General features: G+C 35.6%; 1 protein-coding gene across 1 annotated transcript; it reads left to right on the forward strand.

Annotated features, from left to right (window-relative positions):
- Nucleotides 1-4,690: 4,690 nt before the first annotated feature.
- On the forward strand, nt 4,691-23,533 carry LOC110103112 (methylthioribose kinase). Its single transcript, XM_020831682.2, has 6 exons — nt 4,691-5,026; nt 5,911-6,220; nt 16,393-16,567; nt 16,699-16,900; nt 18,867-19,081; nt 23,143-23,533. The coding sequence occupies exons 1-6, from the start codon at nt 4,832-4,834 to the stop codon at nt 23,312-23,314; spliced, it is 1,269 nt and encodes a 422-aa protein (XP_020687341.1). The 5' UTR covers nt 4,691-4,831; the 3' UTR covers nt 23,315-23,533.
- Nucleotides 23,534-23,628: the final 95 nt, after the last annotated feature.

Raw genomic sequence — 23,628 nt, forward strand, 5'->3', positions numbered from 1 at the left:
AAGCCATCCAAACGAAGCCATAGATTTGGTTTGGGACAATTTTCTTATTGTTTCTTAAAGCGGTATTTTAGTATGAAAATTAATTTTTTTGAACTAAAAAATTGTTTTAAAAAGCAGTAAAAAAATCGTCCCAAATGAAATCTTAGAAGAGAAGAATTTTCTCTCTTCCCTATATTTTCCTGTACAAAATTCTGTGCAGTGCTAGATTTGAATAATTTTCGCTGTTTCTCTCGTTTAAAAAAATGTAAATGAGATGCTTCAGTTGGAAGCTATGAAACTGTTTGAGAAATTCCAAAGTCGTAAAAAAAAAAAAAAAAAAAAAAAAAAAAGAGTGAAATAGGCAACTGTGCTCTGGAAATACTTAATGTAATTAGACTAATTAATTTTTTTTAGGATATTGGGGAATATTAAATATTTAGATATTATTTATGGGTGGAAATTAAACTCTCAATTATGAGGTCTCTAAGCATATTTAATATTTTTAGATTTGGATTGCCTATTTAGGTCTTATTATTTTTTAAATCAATTTTTTCGTACAATATTAGAAAGTTATTTTAGAAAGCAGTAAGAAAGTTGTTTCAAACAAAGCTTTAAACATTTCTAATTAAGAGGTTTTGAATTTGCAATGATATTATGATAGTTCATGATATCATATATAATCAATAATATTTGATCAAATTCAATAATTTTTAAGCACATTCTTTTGATATAAATTAAGTAATTCTTTTCTAAAAAAATTTACAATTTTTCTTGAATTATTGATAGCAAGGGTGTAAATGAACTAGAGGAACTTGAGTCACACTTTCAACTTGAGCTTGATTAGTTAATGAGCTACAAGTTTGAGTTCGAGTTTAATTCTGAGTACGAGTTAGTTCGTGAGTCGGCTCATTTATGAAAAATAATTCAAATTGTTGTTATAATGGTTATAAATTTAAATGAGAGGTCATAATAAATCAATAAATATTTTTAATAGTTTTTTTAAAATATATTTTTGTAAAAAATTTGCCAGCTTATGAGCTTTCTCTATGATTGTGTATATTTTAATTTTCTTGACATTTTTTAATGATTGAGTTTTCTGTATTTTCTTAAGAAATATTAAAAAAAATGGTAATTAAACCTTCTATAATATATAATATATTCGGTTAAATATCGGCCTATTTAGAGTTGTAAGTGAACCAATGCATTCAATAAACAACTCGATTTCCTATTTCAATGTAGTTTGTCAGTACTTAGTTATGTTGTATGATTGCAAAAAAATGTGCTCACAACTTGTTTATTATCTTAGTTAATTGATGTAAAATAGTTAGATATTAATTTAAAGTTTATTTATTTGCTTATTTTTTAGATTTATAAAATTATTTATTAGTAACATAATATGAAAATCCAAGTACTTGTTTGAATTTTTTGCTTGTCTTTGGCAGATTAAAGTATTCTTTAATTAACTTAAGCAAGCCAAGTACAATTATTATTTTTTAAAGTAGTTTTTTAATAAAAAAATTAAACTAAAAATTTTTGTATTGAAAAATTGCTTCATAAAACAGTAGAAAAACAGTCCCAAAAGAAATCTAATACATATACAAATGACAATAAATCACAATTCAAGCTCCCAAGTACCTCTTATGGATTTAAAGATGATAATGATTTTGCTAAAATGTATAGAAGGCAAATAACACCCCTCTTGATGATGGTTGGTTATCAGTATTAGCATGACTTAAGCATTATTTTAGGGTTGTTTGATTCAAATATTTAGAAATGCATTAGTAAAAATAGCTCAATGCATTTAAAATTTTTAAGATGGCTTAATTGAAAGTAAATTATGTTCGTAATTTTTTTTTTAATTGGTTAACTGATAAAAATGAAATACATTACTTCGTAGGTTAGGTTGCAAATAAATCGAGCGTTCGATGAGCTACTCGTGCCTCTACTTGATAAGAGATCGTTTATATTCGTTTGATAAGGTAAACAAACAAGCTTGAACACTCCTTATAAATAGTTGATAACTAAATAAACGAGTTTGAACAACTTGTCGTTCAGTTCATTTATGTTCACGAATAGTATAGATTAAAGCTGGTGATCATGGTCATTAAGAAGCTTGATCAATACAATTTTTTTATTGGAAACCGGATGTAGAGCTACGTCTGGAGTCAGCACTGAAGGGGGGTGTGGGGAGGGGAGCCGTGGGCTCACGTGGGGGGAAAGGTTGTGGTTTGGGTAACGCGCTACATTTGGAACTTATCAATTCAAATGAATTCCTAATACTTTATAAATGAACTACAATAACTATTCAAAATTCCTTGAAAAAAAAAACTTTGACTTTAAATTAAACATCCTAAAAACTAAAATATTTATATTGTAAACACAACATATTCAAAAACTTTCAAAGTAACAAGCCCCTTACCTTTCAAAAATTTGCATGATCAATATTTAAATCAAATTGTTACTTCTCTTTATGATCTATCAACAACAACAAAAGAGTAAATTATCAAAGTTATAGAAAATATCCTCTGTCTTCTGCAGCATCAAATCGATATTTTAAGCTAAGAATAGGGGTGTAAATGAGTCGAGTCGTGCCTAACTCGAGCTCAGCTCATATGTAAGATTCCGAGCTCGAATAGCTCGAACTCGAGTCGAGCTCAAAAGGTGTGCTCAAGTAGGGGTGTCAATTTCGGGTCATGGGTCGGGTTCGGGTCGAACCCGAAACTGACCCGGCACTATTCGGGTCAACCCGAACCCGACCCGTTTTTAAAAACGGGTCGGTTTCCTTGACTCGAACCCGACCCGCTTCGGGTCCGGGTCAACCCGACCCGACCCGAATGACCCGTTTTCAACAAAAAAATTGCTAATTTTTGGGTCAAAAACGGGTCAATCTCCTCTTTTCGGGTCAAAATCGGGTCAAAGTTGGGTCAATCTTGGGTTGGCGGGTCAAAATCGGGTTTTCGGGTCAAAATCGGGTCACTTTCGGGTCAATTTCGGGTCAAAGGGTTAACCCGAACCCGACCCGATTTTTGAAACGGGTCGAAATGTTGAACCCGAACCCGACCCGTTTCGGGTTCGGGTTGACCCTAACCCGAAATTTTCGGGTCGGGTTCGGGTCGGGTTTTCGGGTCGTGTCAAATATTGACACCCCTATGCTCAAGCATGACTCGTATAATACAAATAAGCTCACGAGCCCAACTCACCGCAATACAACGGGTGATAACGAACATGATCACAATCGGAGGTGAAGAAGAAGGCGTTCGTTTTTTGCTTTTGTTCATAGAAGAAGAGGCTTTTGCTCATAGAAAAAGAGGCTTTTGCGGTATGTTGTATTTTTTACTTTGGATAAAAGTCTTGAACCATCAACTAATGACGACTTTTCTAAAAAAAGGATAGTAGTTTTTTTTCCATGGGAATGTATCCCAATATTTTATAAAAATAGTAATTATTTTATTTAAAAAATCCTAACTGGTAGTCGAGCAAGCTCGCGAGCTCACGAGTCAAGCCTCCTCAAGTTCGAACTCAAGCTCACAACTTGATATGCTCGGCTTGAAAGTTTGTTATCGAGTCGAGTTCGAGCCGACTCACTTACACCCCTAGCTGAGGATATCAAGGAATAGTACTCATAGATTCAAAGTTAGCGATATGATTTTTTGGGCCAGTCCTTCCTCTTGTGGGACTTTAGGTGGGGGCATTTTGAAATTTGGAGACAATCTTGCCTCCGCTATTTCTTTAGAGAAACTATTCATCAATTGGTTCTAGCCTTCTTATGCCTGGTGGTGACAGATTGCGCCCCTCATCTCTTATCATGTTGTGAGTAAGAACAAGATATGGTGCCAAGTTTAGTGCATTGCTCTCTGGACTCTTGTGATGAACTAACAAGTTAGAAAATCTCTTAGGGGTGCTCTCCCTTGGTTTAAGCTTCAAAAGATGCTCAGAACACAACAAATAAAAGGCACATCATAATAGATCGATGCAGTCTATTGACTCTGACGAATTAATGGAAGACATTAATTATATATATATTCAAGAGATTTCTCCTATAAAAAATAAGGTTCCAAATAGAATTTATTTTAATTTTGGTGGTCGAATTCCAAAGGATCAAGCTCCTAAGGTTAATTACATCATATATGTGTCCGAAAACACTCTTGATTAAGGAGTCAATGCTTATATCTAAATTGGGAATAATTAATGCAATTTGATAAGGTGAAAGTCAGAATGATAAATGGTAAGAAAGTGATGACTAACATACTATACCATATACCTAGAATATACTAGAGGGTAGATTTAAGGATGGAGGGGTCAGTGGTAGCTATTACTAGTAGCCCCGTCTAGAGCTTCTAGTAAGGGAGCATTGTGTTGGAGCAGGAGTAGATTCAGTGGAAGACTGTTAAAGATGCATGGGGAGTCTACGATAGTTGTAGTGCTCCTCTAATACAGCCCAATGTATACAGTTTGACCCAACATGAGAAAATTAGGATCTAGACATAGTGACAAGTATGACATATTTTTGAGAGATCATATTCTTTTGCACTATGAATGTTTTTAACCACATGTGTGATAAGAAGTTGGAATCTTAATTCTAACCTTTTATTTAAGGGCAGCCGGGTCTGGCTTGTAAAATCACAGGGCCCGTAGAAGGCCCATAGCAAATAGCCCAAGCCCAACTCCAGCCTTCCTTACATAAATAAAACGAAATTGGACGAATCCGACACCAAAGGAAAGCCGTCCAGTTTCATTGTATCCATATAAAGTTTCCACTTTCCCTTCCCGAATAAAGTTCGCTCGGCTTCGCATTTCTTCCCACTAAAAAGTCTGAAATCTTCCTTCTGCCATCTCACCGGAACCCAGTGCCATGGCGGTGGCGGACGGAGGTTTTAGGGCTTTGGATGAGAAGTCTCTTATCGAGTATATCAGGGCCACGCCTGCTCTCTCCTCCTTGCTTGGAGATGACCTTAGAGCCCTGACTGTCAAGGAGGTCGGGGATGGCAACCTTAACTTCGTCTACATCGTCATCAGCTCCTCTGGAGGATCCATCGTTATCAAGCAGGTATGCTTACTATGCATTTCCGTGCGATGCAACCAAATTTTTACTGTAAATAGAAGCGATTGAGTGATATTTCTAGAAATATGCAAGATTTGGTTGTTAACACACGAAATTTTCACCCATTTATGTCTCAAAGATTGATGATAATGTTGTGCTGTTTAGATGGAGGGATGATGCACCTGGATGTTCCTGAGACTATTACAACTACAGATACAAGATATCAACTTTTTTGGTATTAATGGTGTTGAGCCTAGTTTGTTTTTTGATTGCTGGAATGGAGTTCCTTCTGTAATTTATCGTTTTAATAAGATATCTCTAGTTTGATGTTTTACTTTCTGAATTTGTTTCTTTTATTTGGGGTATCAGTAGACTAGAGACCACAGGCATGCATAATTGTTGCTATATTTTGTTGAGTATATCATCTACAACTCAATATTAGAAACTGGAATTGCCTCTTTTATGGATCCAAGGGCAGGCACAACATTTTTTTTTTCTTTTGTGTTGGTTGTGTTAATTAAAAAAAAAAAAGTGCCAATTCAAGTAAAAAACTTTACTCCAATAGGTTCAGAACCACAATTCTTGGGAGCGGAAGGCATGTTAGGATCCGGCACATAGAAAAAGTTTTGTACAAGATGTCATGCATTCGTGGAGTTTTTAAACAAACACATGGAATCAGCATGTGAAAGGTCCTTCAAATTCGTTTGTTTCTAATGGTGTCTTCCTTTAAGAAATAATTTTAGAAACAAATCACATCAATTTATTATTTTCTATTCCTTTTGTATTCTAAAAGATTGTCTCATTTTATTTTCCTAATTACTTATCAACTCTATTCCATTTTTTTATTTGACAAAAATATAATTGTTGATGTAATTTGAATGATCATATAGGCTATTCCATACATCCGATGCATCGGTGAATCATGGCCAATGACAAAGGAGCGTGCATATTTTGAGGCATTAACCTTGAGAGAGCATGGTCGTCTATGCCCAGCTCATGTCCCAGAAGTTTACCACTTTGATCGGCCTTTATCTTTGATTGCTATGCGGTACTTGAAGCCGCCACATATTATTTTGCGGAAAGGATTGATTGCTGGAATTGAATATCCATTGCTTGCAGAACATATGTCAGAATACATGGCTAGAACGCTATTCTTTACATCACTTTTGTATCGTTCTACATCTGAGCACAAACGTGAAGGTATATCTTTCTTGTGCAACCTTGTATAGCATATTGATCATTAAAAAATAAAATAAAAATAAAAACATATTGATCATTAAAGCATAGCACATCAATATTTATTGCATACTACATTTGAGTTTAAAATCTTTGGTCAGTGAGGTCTTAATTAGAATGCTTATAGTGAAGAGATTTAGGCTTCTTTTTTTTTTTGATAGATTCCCCGAATGTGAAACGTGCATATAAGTGAAAAGGTTGGAGTAGCTCTAGTGGAAAATAAGATTAGAGAGAGTCGCCTTAGATGGTTTGGTCATATAAAATGTTGGCCTTTCGATGACCCGGTTAGGAGAGTAGATGCATTAGATTTGACTTATGTTAAGAAAGGTATAGTTAGATCTAAGAAGACTTGTTCAAAAAATATTAGAAATGACATTTCATTATTATATTTAAATGAGAATTTGACTCTTAATAGGACACAATGGAGAAAAAAGATTCATGTAGTCGACCCCACATAGGGGGATAAAGGATTGTTGTTGTTGTTGGATAGATTCACCGATTTAGATGTTTAGTTTATATTTATGATGCATCTAATAGAAACCTGTTTTCTAAATTTTATGAATATGACTTATCCCCTTGTCGCTTAAATAAAAGGCATTAATGTGCAGATAGATTTCATGACAATTTTATGGCATGTTATATTCTTTTGTCAATTGTTAATTATTCCTTTTGAGGAAATCCATGTTACTCTAGAGTTTTTTAGATTTCTTGTAACCAATAAGTATATCATAAGAGTTTTATGTAAGTCAGCTTTACTAGAAGTTGCATATTCTTTACATCGTTAATCTTGAATTCAGTTTCCACTTCCCTTCTATTAAAGTTAAGGTCCAATTCACACTATTTGTTGTTTATTCATGCATGATTTCTATCTATGAAATGTTCATGCATTCAAACCCCACCTAACCTAATCAGACTGGACTTGACATTCAGGCTATGCTCCATGTTTAAATCTAGTTGACTTTTTGGTTGAATCAATTGGTTGCCTTGATTAGCCCGGAGTAATAAGTTTGATTTAAATAGAGAAGAGCGTTGGAGGGAAGATGCAACTGCAGATGATATTTGTAATGGGAAAGGTCAGCAGCAGTGGGGTTCCTACAAAGCTGGAAAGCAACGGAGAGGGGAGAAAAACAGATCCAAGCCAGCTATCAGTATTACCTACCATTTATGAACTAGGAGTTTTTGTGTTGTAGCTAGCTAGAGCTGTAGAGCTGTTGTAAACTGACTGTTGGGTTCATGTTAATAATGGTGATGGTGATTTTAATGACTTTTTATTGTAGAGCTGTAAAGTATGAAGTATGAAAATAGATTTATTAGTCAAAGCGCTTGAATGATATTTAGTGTGGTTATCTATGAGAAAATAGATTGAGCTTGTTGGTTGTGTTTGTCAGAAGCAGAAATATAAGCGAAGGGAAACTTGAGAGGATGTTAAGGAATGTGATGTGAAACGAAATCGGAATTGCACAGAGAAATAATAAGGCAACTTAATAAGCAAGTCAATATAAAGATTATCGAGTCACAATTAATGATTTAATGAAATCTCAGTTGCAAAATTGCTTAGGCAGTGTTACAAACTCATTAGGCAAGACAATTTAAAACAATAACAAACACAAGTAATGAAAAATGCACTTTAACAATAATTCGTGGGTTAATATTTAGAAAAGTCACCTTGAGTTTCCCTCACTCAAGCTCTCTTGCGGTTAACGGAAGAAAGATATTAGCAATACTGACGTGATCACCACGAGGAAGAGGGAGCTTACAGTACTATCCACGAAAAGGCTAGTCGGAGTTGGAGGAGTAGGTGGAAGATGTAAGAGCTGCCACTCGGATGGAAGGTAGTATTCGTCGATGGTGGTTGATAGAGAAAATAGTATCCGATCCACACGCAATCTTCAACGGTTGCGTCGATCTCTACGCTGACGTCACAAAAAGGCGATCTCAAAACGTCCACATGTCCTTGGGAATCAAAGACAAATCTCTAATCAACATCCGGATTGCCCATGCATAGTTGTCCAAGAGAAAATATAGAGAGGGAGAGGAGGAGGGGTCGGCCAAGCTAAGGGGAGAAGGAGAAAAATAAAATCTAAAATTAAAATTTCATATTTAATGAATAATTAGGGATTAATCTCCTTTGAAATTTAAATTTGAAATAAGTGGAGATTAGGAGGGAAAGTGGTGAGGAAATGAATTAATTAGATCCTTAATTTATGGGATCTAATTAATAAAAAGGGGGGGCTTGGTTGGCCGGCCAAGGAGAGAGGAAGAGGGAGAGATTGAGTATTAATGGGGTGGACCCAAACAATTAGTGGCTTATTTTCTAAAATCTTAAATTAATTTCAGATTTCTAAAAATAAGCCACTAATTGGAGGATTAATAGTGAAGTTTCCTAAGAATGAATCACATTAATTGGAGGGAATTTGAGAATTTGATTTCAAATCCTTTCCAACTTAGTATTAATCCCAAATAGGAAACTAATGAAGGCTAATTGAAGGGACCCAAAGGGAGCAAGGGAGGCCGGTTGGTTGGGTTTTTGGAGGCGACGAGTGGGGAAAAACCACCAGTGTTCTGGCGGCTGGGTTGGGCTAGAAAGGTGGCTGGCGTGTGGAGGGGTTGCGTAGGTGTGGTGGTTTGGGAAGGGGAAACGGGAAGGGGGCTGCCGTCGGCTATGGAGGAGAGGGGATGTGGCCGGCTGTTTGGGGAAGAAAAAAGAGAGGAAAAGAAAGAAAGAAGAGAATAAAGAGAAAACAAAACCAAGAGCTCACCCGCCAGTGGGCTGTTGGGTACTATGTTAGCCTCAAGGTTTAAAATTACGTAACTGCGCCTCGAGGCGGTTTTTGTCCGTGAGGCGAGGCGTAAGCCTCGAGGCGGTCTGAGGCGTAAGCCTCACGAACACAGAATTGCATAAATGAAAAATTAAGGATTTTAGCAGGAAAATAATAGCAATAGTGGAAAATAAGAAAGTAGATGCAATAAAATTATGTCCCAAAGTACAAAATCACAAAATATTAGTTTAACAAAACTCCCAAAATACAAAAAACATATAAAATGAAATCATATCCCATCACTAAATGGGTCTTCAAGTGAATCTTCTTCTCCAATTGTATCTATGAATGCCATGTCATCTTCATTTTCAACATGACTCACTTTTCTCTTCCCTGTTCATTAAGATAAAAGATCATTATCATGTATTCATGTTCATTGCTCACTTGACATAAATGTAATGTAATAGCATATAAGAAGTTGTGGAATACCTTTACTTGATTGTTGTGCTGCAGAGCTAGTGGATGTGCCAACTGCAGTACTAGTGGATGTGTCAACTTGATCTACTTCGCCCCTCAAGACATCCACACTTAGATCTTCTAACTGTAAGTTTGATTCTCTTCATCCACTAAGCGTAGAACTTGCACTAAGGGTCTCGTGCTCAAAATGGCATAGGTTACAGTAGCCCAAAATTTATCATTTAGAATTATCTTTCTTATTTCCTTCCCCTCATTTTTCTTCCCCCAAGCAGAGTTAAGCCATTCAGTTGATGTAAACATGGCTTCCAAAGGTTGCCTCACCTCCATCAAGCTCTGTAGTGTCAAATAGGAGGTGGCAAAGATCATCACTTTTGTATCGTTCTACATCTTGAGCACAAACGTGAAGGTATATCTTTCTTGGCACCTTGTTATAGCATATTGATCATTAAAAAATAAATAAAAATAAAAACATATTGATCATTAAAGCATAGCACATCATATTTTATTGCATACTACATTTGAGTTTAAAATCTTTGGTCAGTGAGGTCTTAATTAGAATGCTTATAGTGAAGAGTTTTAGGCTTCTTTTTTTTTTTGATAGATTCCCCGAATGTGAAACGTGCATATAAGTGAAAAGGTTGGAGTAGCTCTAGTGGAAAATAAGATTAGAGAGAGTCGCTAGATGGTTTTGGTCATATAAAAATGTTGGCCTTTCGATGACCCGGTTAGGAGAGTAGATGCATTAGATTTGACTTATGTTAAGAAAGGTATAGTTAGATCTAAGAAGACTTGTTCAAAAAATATTAGAAATGACATTTCATTATTATATTTAAATGAGAATTTGACTCTTAATAGGACACAATGGAAGAAAAAAGATTCATGTAGTCGACCCCACATAGGGGGATAAAGGATTGTTGTTGTTGTTGGATAGATTCACCGATTTAGATGTTTAGTTTATATTTATGATGCATCTAATAGAAACCTGTTTTCTAAATTTTATGAATATGACTTATCCCCTTGTCGCTTAAATAAAAGGCATTAATGTGCAGATAGATTTCATGACAATTTTATGGCATGTTATATTCTTTTGTCAATTGTTAATTATTCCTTTTGAGGAAATCCATGTTACTCTAGAGTTTTTTAGATTTCTTGTAACCAATAAGTATATCATAAGAGTTTTATGTAAGTCAGCTTTACTAGAAGTTGCATATTCTTTACATCGTTAATCTTGAATTCAGTTTCCACTTCCCTTCTATTAAAGTTAAGGTCCAATTTCACACTATTTGTTGTTTATTCATGCATGATTTCTATCTATGAAATGTTCATGCATTCAAACCCCACCTAACCTAATCAGACTGGACTTGACATTCAGGCTATGCTCCATGTTTAAATCTAGTTGACTTTTTGGTTGAATCAATTGGTTGCCTTGATTAGCCCGGAGTAATAAGTTTGATTTAAATAGAGAAGAGCGTTGGAGGGAAGATGCAACTGCAGATGATATTTGTAATGGGAAAGGTCAGCAGCAGTGGGTTCCTACAAAGCTGGAAAGCAACGGAGAGGGGAGAAAAACAGATCCAAGCCAGCTATCAGTATTACCTACCATTTATGAACTAGGAGTTTTTGTGTTGTAGCTAGCTAGAGCTGTAGAGCTGTGGTAAACTGACTGTTTGGGTTCATGTTAATAATGGTGATGGTGATTTTAATGACTTTTTATTGTAGAGCTGTAAAGTATTGAAGTATGAAAATAGATTTATTAGTCAAAGCGCTTGAATGATATTTAGTGTGGTTATCTATGAGAAAATAGATTGAGCTTGTTGGTTGTGTTTGTCAGAAGCAGAAATATAAGCGAAGGGAAACTTGAGAGGATGTTAAGGAATGTGATGTGAAACGAAATCGGAATTGCACAGAGAAATAATATAGGCAAACTTAATAAGCAAGTCAATATAAAGATTATCGAGTCACAATTAATGATTTAATGAAATCTCAGTTGCAAAATTGCTTAGGCAGTGTTACAAACTCATTAGGCAAGACAATTTAAAACAATAACAAACACAAGTAATGAAATGCACTTTAACATAATTCGTGGGTTAATATTTAGAAAAGTCACCTTGAGTTTCCCTCACTCAAGCTCTCTTGCGGTTAACGGAAAGAAAGATATTAGCAATACTGACGTGATCACCACGAGGAAGAGGGAGCTTACAATACTATCCACGAAAAGGCTAGTCGGAGTTGGAGGAGTAGGTGGAAGATGTAAGAGCTGCCACTCGGATGGAAGGTAGTATTCGTCGATGGTGGTTGATAGAGAAAATAGTATCCGATCCACACGCAATCTTCAACGGTTGCGTCGATCTCTACGCTGACGTCACAAAAAAGGCGATCTCAAAACGTCCACATGTCCTTGGGAATCAAAGACAAATCTCTAATCAACATCCGGATTGCCCATGCATAGTTGTCCAAGAGAAAATATAGAGAGGGAGAGGAGGAGGGGTCGGCCAAGCTAAGGGGAGAAGGAGAAAAATAAAATCTAAAATTAAAATTTCATATTTAATGAATAATTAGGGATTAATCTCCTTTGAAATTTAAAATTTGAAATAAGTGGAGATTAGGAGGGAAAGTGGTGAGGAAATGAATTAATTAGATCCTTAATTTATGGATCTAATTTAATAAAAGGGGGGGCTTGGTTGGCCGGCCAAGGAGAGAGGAAGAGGGAGAGATTGAGTATTAATGGGGTGGAACAAACAATTAGTGGCTTATTTTCTAAAATCTTAAATTAATTTCAGATTTCTAAAAATAAGCCACTAATTGGAGGATTAATAGTGAAGTTTCCTAAGAATGAATCACATTAATTGGAGGGAATTTTGAGAATTTGATTTCAAATCCTTTCCAACTTAGTATTAATCCAAATAGGAAACTATGAAGGCTAATTGAAGGGACCCAAAGGGAGCAAGGGAGGCCGGTTGGTTGGGTTTTTGGAGGCGACGAGTGGGGAAAAACCACCAGTGTTCTGGCGGCTGGGTTGGGCTAGAAAGGTGGCTGGCGTGTGGAGGGGTTGCGTAGGTGTGGTGGTTTGGGAAGGGGAAACGGGAAGGGGGCTGCCGTCGCGCTATGGAGGAGAGGGATGTGGCCGGCTGTTTGGGGAAGAAAAAAGAGAGGAAAAGAAAGAAGAAGAGAATAAGAGAAAAACAAAACCAAGAGCTCACCCGCCAAGTGGCGGGCTGTTGGGTATATGTTAGCCTCAAGGTTTAAAATTTACGTAACTGCGGCCTCGAGGCGGTTTTTGTCCGTGAGGCGAGGCGTAAGCCTCGAGGCGGTCCTGAGGCGTAAGCCTCACGACCACAGAATTGCATAAATGAAAAATTAAGGATTTTAGCAGGAAAATAATAGCAATAGTGGAAAATAAGAAAGTAGATGCAATAAAATTATGTCCCAAAGTACAAAATCACAAAATATTAGTTTAACAAAACTCCCAAAATACAAAAAACATATAAATGAAATCATATCCCATCACTAAATGGGTCTTCAAGTGAATCTTCTTCTCAATTGTATCTATGAATGCCATGTCATCTTCATTTTCACATGACTCACTTTTCTCTTCCCTGTTCATTAAGATAAAAGATCATTATCATGTATTCATGTTCATTGCTCACTTGACAATAAATGTAAATGTAATAGCATTAAGAAGTTGTGGAATACCTTTACTTGATTGTTGTGCTGCAGAGCTAGTGGATGTGCCAACTGCAGTACTAGTGGATGTGTCAACTTGATCTACTTCGCCCCTCAAGACATCCACACTTAGATCTTCTAACTGTAAGTTTGATAATGACAAATCTGTCTTATCATCTATGAACCACTCATTATCAGACGACACATCATCACACACTAATGGGTCCTCATCATCCTTCAACCCCTTATTCCTCAACCTCTTGTTGTGCATAATATATACCAAAGAGTTCATTCTGAGTGTTGATAGCCGATTTCTTCTCTTTGTTTGAACTTGACTATATGTACTCCAATTTCGCTCACACTCAGAAGAAGAACAAGTGAGGCCCAACACTCTTACAGCAAAACTCTGTAACTCAGGGGTGGAATCACCAAATTTGGATCCACCATTCAACTGTTTTCAAGAAAAAACATAATCAGAACTAAATAAAGTGTTTTGCATTTACCAAAAAAATTATACCTGGAGATCGTTTAGAAATGGTTGCTTTGCTGCATTCAATCCAAAAAATCCTCTTTATTCCGGAACTGAACAAGCTGTAAATCTGCAAGCTCCCTATCTGCCTGCTCCGGTATTAATCTTTCCATACAATGATATAATCCAAGCTTCACCTCAGGATTTGAAGATTTCTTCTCTGAATATTGAAATTGAGGGTTGAGATAAAATGCCGCTGCATGTAGATGTCGGTGTAACTGCACCTCCCACCGAGCATCCTCTTCTCCATCAACATCTGACCAGCTGCTTTGTATGCACTGGCATTATCAGTCACTACCTGGACAACCAATTGCTCCCACATCTCCTTAAACAACACCATCAAAGAAATTGAAAATGAATGTGGCATTTTTCACCTCCTCTGAAGCATCAAACTGATCATAAGAACACAGTTGCCGTAGGGATTGTTGACAAGGATGTTATCAAGCTCCTGCTCTTCATGTTAGACCATATCCATCTTACATAATAGTCACACCGGTCTCAATCCATGTCCTTTTAATCTCTTGAATACTCCGCTCTGTGTTCTGCAGCTCCTCTTTTAAAATTCATGTTCGCAACTCATACATGGAAGGTGCCTTCAACCCTCTTCCATACAATCCTACAGACCGCAACATACTAAGTAGGCGGCGATGTAGCAACATTAAATGGTATTGCATTCTCAAAAAAAAAAAACCTCCCAATGTCCATGCAAACCTGTCGTCGCCCCTCTCTAGTACCAGCTGCAGGCATCATCTCTGCTTCTCTTCTATCCACTCCTGGAGTAGTCATATACTGATCCATAGGACCCGTGCACCTCTACTATGTATACTGGAGGAAGAGCCCTTTCCACTCTCGCTCCCAAAATATACACCTTGCTCGACCCTTTCATCAAATTGCTCCTGTTGTAAGTGTTTAGCAGTGGTAGTTTTCTTCATGTAAGCACTTATTTCTTCCTTCACATTGTCCGGCACTTTTGCACAGGGTGCTACATTTTTGTGCGAGCATGATAGATGTTCCTTCATGCGGGTAACACCTCCCTTCACCACTTTATCGCAAAAATTACATTTCAAATATACATAGCTCTTCTCTCCGCCGCCAATGTCAACTTGTACACTATACTTCCAAGAAGGGTCCCTCCGCAATGACGTATTCGTCTTTTCTTTACCTCTAACCATGTCTCCTAAAGCAAAAAATCAAATACACTAAAAAAAACTAAACCCTAGTTTCTCTTAAACTTGCAAAATACATCCCTAAACTTAATAAAAATACCTAAAATCCAATGTGGAGTACTCCTTGAGGGTGGCCGGAAGTTTCCACTTCGCCGGAGAGAGGCGGCGCCGGCGGGAGGAGCGGCGGGAAGCAAGGCCGACCGCGTGAGGGAGCTCGGAATCGCGACCTGGAGCTTGCGGGAGGGAGAAAGGTCGGGTAATGCTGAAGTTTACGGGTTAAAGGAGAGAAAAATACTTCATTTTAAGTGAGTGGACCCTACCCAGAGAGGCGTACGCCTCACAATGAGTTGCGCCTCTGAGGCGCGCCTCAGCCCTAGCGAGGCATACGCCTCTTGAAAGCCCAAAATTGCGTAGGCTATGAGGCGTTTTTGGGCAGAATTGCGCAAAGGCGCGCCTCTAATTGCGCAATTTTAAACAGAGGTTAGCCTCTCCTAGGCTTCACCACCACTCTCTAGAACTCACAAAGAGATCATGACAAAAGCTGAATTTCATTTCAATAATCATCATCCCAAATACAATAGAAATGACCTATATATAGGTCTCACCAAAAAGAAAAGAAACAAAGACTAAAATGCCCTTGGGGCTATAACATCAAATGACCACCCATAAGGGTAAAACAATAAAAACTGAAAATAAAAATAAACTACTACATAAAATGACTCAATTATATAAGCTCCTGATCGTAGTCGTCGATCTCCGGTGTCTCCTCTGATAAACTAGCCGAAATCTCTTGCTGATGTCCTCATCAGAATGTGAATAGGATATATAACTTATAAGGAAATATAAAACTCATTGCAGTTCTTGAAGAAATGCAAACTCCGAAATAGTTATAATTAGGTTGCTGGCACCACATGACATTCTAAAAGCCAATAAAAATGATTTAGTAGCAAATAACTTACTTTCACACATTTCCATTGAGAAATGTGTTCTTATGGGTATAGACTTATTTCCTGCCAATCAATCCGGAAAGCAAATATCTTACAGCATGAAGCATCCTATATAAAGGAATGGTCATGTTTTTATTCTTGTGATCAATTGCATTTTTTTATGTGATAATCCTACACTTTCCCTGTTGATTGGCTATTCTAATGTTTTGTATTGTATCTTTGTGAACTTTTTTAATGCTAGATAACTATTGTAGAATACTTTGTTAGGAGTTTTTTGGAAGTCAACTTATACTGCTAGTTCTTTTTTGTTTAATCTTAGGGGATTACTTTTTTGCAAACTTTTCATTCTTGGTTATCAATTGTTATCTCTTTGTACGACTGAGTTATTTATCCCACCATTGTACTAAATATTAGTTATCCCACTACTTTGCAAATTTAAATCAAGCATATTTTTCATAAAATGAGGTCAGCTAGGTTCATCTTGCTTTCTTTTTCTGTTCTTGATTTGTGTTTCAGAATAAACTTTTTGAAGAGAATTTGACATTATTAATGGTATTCTATGGTTTCTTAGTAGTATCATGATGAACTTCTGCAGTTGCAGAATATTGTGGGAATGTCGAATTGTGTAGACTCACTGAACAGGTTGTATTTTCGGATCCATACAAGATTTCTCAGTATAACCATTGGACATCTCCTTACCTTGATCAAGATGCTGAGACTGTTCGGGAAGATGATATCTTAAAGCTTGAGGTCGCTGGCCTGAAATCCATGTATGATGATCATCCTTGTGACACCTTTCTAATTAAGTTATAAAGCTCTTGACACCACTTTATGTTTTGTAGTTATTTTATGCTGTCTATTAAATTTGATAGGTTTTATCAGCTTTGCTTTCATATTTTAGGTTCTGTGAGAGAGCCCAAGCTCTCATTCATGGAGATCTCCATACTGGTTCAGTCATGGTGACCACAGATTCTACTCAAGTTATAGATCCAGAATTTGCCTTTTATGGGCCTATGGGGTTTGATATAGGAGCTCTTGTGGGGAATTTAATTTTAGCATTTTTTTCACAAGATGGACATTCTGATAATGGAAAAGATCGGAAGGTATGGATTAAAGTTTTCTTTTATCATATTTTTTTTGCTTAATGCTGGATTATCAATTCAATATTTGTTTATTACATGGTTTCTAAATGTAGGTGAACTAGCTCATTGCCTGTTGGAGAGAATTTTTTTTTTATAAGTTTTGTACTATTATTGAGTTATTTGTTATGCGAATGCATGCAATTGTGAATGTACATTCTTTTAAGCATTTGATGTGTATGTTAAGCAAATCTGACTAATTTTGTATTGGTATTCAATATTTTCCGATTAGTTTAAAGATGTAGGCATATATGAGAGCTCATGATAAAATTGTACATATAATTCGTGATGTAAAGAAAGTGACATACGAATAAGGTGAGAAGATAATTGCACCTTAGTTCAGGAAGATGTCAAAAAAACCTTGAAAGATTAGGAGAGAGGATGGAGACACACCCAGTGAAGGAATTGCATGTAGATTAAACACAAGACCTAAAACACTTGCAGTTGATTAAGCCATAACAATAATGAATGTTAAAGAGCCCATGTTGGAAACAATAGGAAGATGAAGCATGAGGTAAAACTAAAAAATGAATTTGTATTCCTCATCCCTATATTGAAATAATATTAATTTATTTTTGTGTCCAGAGAGCAAAAGTAGTGGACCATGGAAATGAAGAAGGAATGCTTAGACCCAGGCGAGTGAGGCAATCGGCTATAGTGGTTGTGTTTTGAAGTGTGGGTTTTAAACCAAATATACTTGTGTTTTTTTATAGTTTTTTAGTGTAATGCTCTAAAAAATTATTTTGTATTGGACTTGTTTGAACCACTATTTTTTGTGTATTTTGATGGCCATCGAGGTGTGTTTTTTGGCATTTTTCTAGATTATATATTGAATTAGGTTTTTTCTGAGAAGTTTGCTGGTGGAAGACTTTCAAAATTACTATTTTTTGTTTTAAGAAGAGTACTGCACTAACAAAGAATAAATCGAACTTTAATTTGCATGACTCCTTAGGAGGTTTAGTAGTGAATCTTCCCACGAAACAAATGATAAACTATTAGTTGAGCTAAAGTTTCTTATATTGCTACTAAATTCCTTTGCAGCATATGGGATTTCAAGTTATATCTGGTTGGTTCTTTAACCATTCAACTTCTAGTTATTTTTTATTTGCACTTTTATTTGCTCTTTGCAAGTAGAGTCTATATGGGAATAAGACAGTTGATGTAATAACCTGCACGACTAGAAGAACCCACCATTGTTGCTAGCATATGTAAAAGGTTGTCTTGATATGTAGTAGATTTGGATATCTTGACTCTTGCATGTAGGTTGCTCTTGCAAAACTTCTTCTTGAATCTCAAAGCTGAAGGAGAACAGAAGCTACCCATGTTACTTTGGCTTTGTTTGTGGGATGAGATTTATAACAAAAATAGCAATCTGTATGAAATATTGAAGCCTGCACGGCTTTCAAAAGAATTATAGGGAGTAACTACAATTTTATAGATTAGGAGGACATTTTTGGAAGTAGAAATATATAATATTTGACTTGTTGCCACATGTATTATTATGTGAGGTTAACTTAACAGCTAATTTTAATGGACGTTGGGTGGTGGTGCCACTTGGAAGATAGAAACTAGAAAGTTAAGGTGGATCTAAATGACATGAAAAAACGCTAGGGACTCTGTTTGAGGCCTTTACAAACCTGGACTAACTTTAAGTGGCCTCTGAACCTTTGGTAGCCATGCATAATTTACCCGTAATTTTATTGTACTTTGAATGTCATTGTTCATTTATACTAATTTAGTTATTTACCATATGCCATTTTCTTTAACAAAAGAACTATGATTGCTGTGTGTTTATTTCTAATGATTTTTTAAACTTTTGAAATGAGAAATTGTTTTTTACAATGTGGAGACTTTTCTATTAGGAATTTACATTCTATACTGATTTAGATCTTTTTTCTGATTGAGTTGTTTCTATCACTTTGTTTCACAGGTATATAAACAGTGGATTCTTAAGACAATAGAAGACACTTGGAATCTTTTTCATAAGAAATTCATTTCCTTATGGAATGAACACAAAGATGGGAATGGCGAGGCCTACCTTGCGGATGTATACAAGAAGCCAGAACTTTGGTTCCTTGTACAGGAAAAGTATATAAAAGATTTATTTCATGATTCTCTTGGATTTGGTGCTGCCAAAATGATCAGGTGATTTTTCCTAAATGCATTTCTCTTTTGAAACTTTTTTTTGGACAAAAAATTTTGTATCCAAGTATTATAGAGCAAGGGTGTCAATATATGACATGACTTGAAAATCTAACCCAAACGCCTCACCCGACGCCGTCACCCTCGCAGCCTCGTGCTCCCCGGCCGTGCACTCTCCCTCGCCCACTCGCCCTTGCCTGCTCCCTTACCCTCACTCTCGCTCTTGCTGACTCGATCATTCTATTTCTGGATGAAGTGTGGCCAATATTTTAGGGTTTTATTATATTTTTGGGATGAAATACATGATATATATTAGTTGTAGTGACAATAGATTTTAGGTTTTTTTTAGCATGTAAAATGGAGAGCCAATTGCACACCAAAAGGTTATGATAGAATTGATATGGAAGGATTTAGAAGAAAAATGATTTTACTAAAGATGGGCTTTTGAGTGTGCAAAAGAACTTATTCAAAATAGATTTCACACCTACCTTAGCGCTCCACATGAATGATTGGGGATGGAGAATTCATAAAGCTGAGCTTAGCTAGTTGGAATAAAGATGGATGATTACATCATACTTGAAGAATAGTATTTGATTTACAAATGTTAAATCAATCTGATTTTGTTCTAACTTGTCTTTTTACAACATTTTGAAGTGATTAGTAAGTGTGTTCTATTTCATTTAGTAAACTAAAGATAAAATATAATTAACTGTTCAAAATTTTATGCTTGCCAAGAGTACATTTATATAAAACCTTTTTCTCTTTTCGAGTAAAACTTGTGCAGTTCATGTAGTTGACTATTTCCTCACTTTTTTTTTTCCATTCTTTTGTATTGAAGCTAGTAGCACACATTTGGAAATTTTGATCGACTGTTTGATTCTCTATCATGGTTATGTATTTGTTCTAACCACTGGTTATTTTATTTTGTAAAATGATTTTTGTTCGGGTAGTTTTTGCACATCTCTATATTTTAGGATTTTCTTTTGCATGTTTCATTACTATGACATTTATATGTGATTATATATAATTTAAGCATTTGGTGTTATATACATGCTTTATTAAATTCCGAACTATAATAAGGAAGGTATTTAACAACTTTTACAATAATCTTTTTAGGAGAGTTGAGAGAAAATAAGAAAGCCCTAAAATGTCATCTTTTTAATTTAGAGGCTGTTTGGTTGGCTAAAAAAATAATTCAGTGTAAAAGGAGGAATGCAAATAAAAGGAATACTTTAGAATTGTTTGGATGAGTAAGTAAATGCAGGTGGTTTTTTTTTCTTTTAAGTAAATGAATATAGTATAAAGTTCCAAGATGGTGGTCGGCAGTTGTGGCCGATGGTTGGTAGTGGTTGCTAGTGTTGTTGGCGGTTGGCTGCGCATAGAGGCGGTGGTCGGTGGCTAGTGGTGGCGGCCGCGAAAGGTGGGTGGCAGAGCTCAAGTGAGCTTGATTGCTGTGTAAATGGTTCTCACTCAAAATTGGACGAGTTTAGTTTGACTCAAAATGAAATTAAATAGTTTCCACTACATTTACTTTATTTTACATTGCATTCCTATTTCTTCTAAACAAACACTAACATTTTCAAAATCCCAGTATTTGAAATGCGTTACAGCCATTTTAGTTCTAACCAAACAGCCCCTTAAGTCAATATAAAAACAAATTGCGAGCATAAGAGTGAGTGAACATGAAATATTAAAAAAAAAAAATCATATATGTCATACTGTTTAGCAATTGGTACATAATAAAGTTGATGTTACTCTAAATGAGAGACAAGTTACTCTGAAAGTGTGTTCTCAATGATCATGAAACTATAGAGATATGTGCAGCATAATCCCTTTAATCTAATATTATCTTGCACAAATCAGATATTGTTCTCATTTTTTAAGAGAAAATTAACTGAAAAACATTGCCAAATATGATCTCCTCCATAAAACTTTGTGACTTCAAATATGAATGCTAGATAATAAATGGATGGAATGTTAAAAAGTTGAGTATCACATGCCTACTTGCTAAATGTTTAAACGCCTAATGTTGTATTCATAAGTTATTATATGTAGAGTAGCTTAATAATAAGTGACAATAGGCTTTCTGTAGCTTATGCGGGAAACTAACAAGATTAGTTTTATTTTTGCTGTTTCTCATTGTATTTGCAAATTTCTACTATATTTGAACTTTTATGTAATAAGTCATGCTGGTCTCAATACAAGGAGACGATGTCATAGGGTTTTGATCATTACTAGTAATGATGAATGCAATGAAAGAGTGCTAATAAATCATGCATTGACTTGGACTCGTTTTATTTTTATCAAAATTGGATGACATGTCTATTTTTTTATCTTTTCTTTTATTTTCTAAGATAAGACATTATTGGCTTTAAATTGTAATATCTCTTTATTTTTTTATCTTTTCTTTTACTTTTGATATGCTTATTTGATGTATTAAAAGCCGCATCCCATCAAAGTAATTAATAGGAGGTGTTAACCCCCTGATGCTGCTTATCCTAATAGGATTCTCTAGGTTCTTATTAAAAAGTATGAGAGTACTCAGATTGTTCGTCAGTCTGAACGCCTCTATCTCCATGACCAAATTCAACCAATTCTACTGTACATTTATTCTCCCAATTGCCATATACAACCATCAATTTGTCCCTTTCTTCATGACCTACATCTATAATATCTATGATGAAGGAAAGAAAAAATAAAGTTTCATGTTCATCTTTTTTTCCTTTATTTACAAAAATTGCTCACTCTTTCTTGGTGGTTGAGGTGAGTTGATTTCTAAGAAGGATAATAGAGTGATCTTGAATCATGGGAGTAAATGTACCACCGCTCAACTTAGAATTAATATCACTAGGTTTTTATTGGGATGATTTCTTGGTGGAGTTAACTCATTCATATTATAACATTATTAAAGTTGAGGATTACGCATCAACTGTTTAGGATCTGATACAGTTTAAGCTTACAAAAAGAGTAAAAATAAAGGGAAAAAGAAACTGTATAAATGAAAACTAGTGCTGGATCTCACTTGATGATTAACGCTTCCATCTTGCTCATGCCTTTCTTCCTTTCCCCGCATCTCTTAATTTTTTAAATTCTCAATTTTTGTTTTTCCTCTCAATTTGTGTGCCTTTACTCTTTTGTTTGAATGCAACTAGTGAGATATATGGTTGAGAGAGAGAGCTATAAAGGTGGAGAGAGAAGATTGGGTATGATGGCTCCAATTAGATTTTTTTTAGCACAAAAACTTAGAATTTAATTCCTATAGTTTAAACATCTTAAATGCCTCCTATTTATGGAGTGTAAGAGCCTAAATTATATCCTTAACTTTAGGATTAATTGAACTAATTATAAAATAAGATAAAAATATTTAAAAGAAGATAAAAGGGATTTAGATAATATATTCAAAGAGAAAATTAAGGAGGAGATATAAGGATATATCTTATCGCTCTTTAATGATCGACACCCCTCGTGAATTAGAAGTTGACTGACCACCTTCAATTAGGAGGTGGCAAAAGGTGGCTCTTCCTTTAGTGCTAGGGCTACAAACGAACAGAGCGTTCAACAAGTCACTCAGGGCTCGGCTTGGTTATAGTTCGTTCATGATCGTTTGATTAAATAATCAAACTTGCTTGAACATTTTTTTTAAATACTCACTGGTTAAATAAGCAAGTTTTGAACAACTATGTGCTCGACTCATTTATGTTTATGAATCATCATTTAAAGCTCATGAACAAATTCAATATGGAGATTGATAAGAAGCCCGATTCATGTTTGGTGAACAAACACATTAAAAAACTCTACAAAATGATGAACAATCTAATATAAAGTATGTTATATATCTTATAATATAATAATCATTAATTAATAAATTTTAAAGGCAATTAACCATTAAAGTTATGATTAAGGGTACCAAGTACTGTAATTGGGCATTGTAATATATGTATGATATATGGACATTGCTTGGTTATGTTGAAGCTTTATTTGTTAAAATCCCAAGCCTTTTTCTATTTCTTGACCTGTAAATGCCAGTTTGCAGCTTTACCAAGCTTAAGCTTCTCTTGTTGCAGGAGGATAGTTGGGGTAGCTCATGTTGAGGACTTCGAGTCGATCACTGATGCTGAAAGAAGAGCGTATTGTGAACACCGTGCTTTAGAATTCGCTAAAATGATTCTAAAAGAAAGGCAGCGCTACGATACTATCGAGCAAATCACATCTGCACTTCAGAATATCCCTTCGTAATGGCCTTATGGAGCTCGTAAAATTTATCGCTTGTCGGACGAGTTAATTAGAAGAAAAGAATGCTCTCTCTCTTACCTATATGCTCCTGTACAAAATGCAGTACCAGGACTGCCAGGTTTGAATAATTTTCGCTTCTCGTCTTCTTTAAAAAATGTAAATGAGATTTCATGACGACTGCTGGAGTTTTTTTTATAAGTATAATGGTATAATTTGCCATCATATCCTTACCAAAATCATCAGTGAGATTTTTTTTTTGTGTGAATGTGAAGATATATTTGATATGATCTACACTTCTAAGAGTTTCGGTCATACTT

This window comes from Dendrobium catenatum, unplaced genomic scaffold (assembly GCF_001605985.2).
Source record: "Dendrobium catenatum unplaced genomic scaffold, ASM160598v2 fragScaff_scaffold_1684, whole genome shotgun sequence".
NCBI classification, from domain to species: domain Eukaryota; kingdom Viridiplantae; phylum Streptophyta; class Magnoliopsida; order Asparagales; family Orchidaceae; genus Dendrobium; species Dendrobium catenatum.

Bases quoted from the DNA above. Each gene is read 5' to 3' on its own strand.
- LOC110103112 (XM_020831682.2), top strand. From the start codon at position 4,832: ATGGCGGTGGCGGACGGAGGTTTTAGGGCTTTGGATGAGAAGTCTCTT. The intron at 16,901-18,866 runs GTATGGATTAAA...TTTGTTTCACAG, and splicing joins ATAATGGAAAAGATCGGAAG to GTATATAAACAGTGGATTCT. The intron at 19,082-23,142 runs GTGATTTTTCCT...CTCTTGTTGCAG, and splicing joins GGTGCTGCCAAAATGATCAG to GAGGATAGTTGGGGTAGCTC.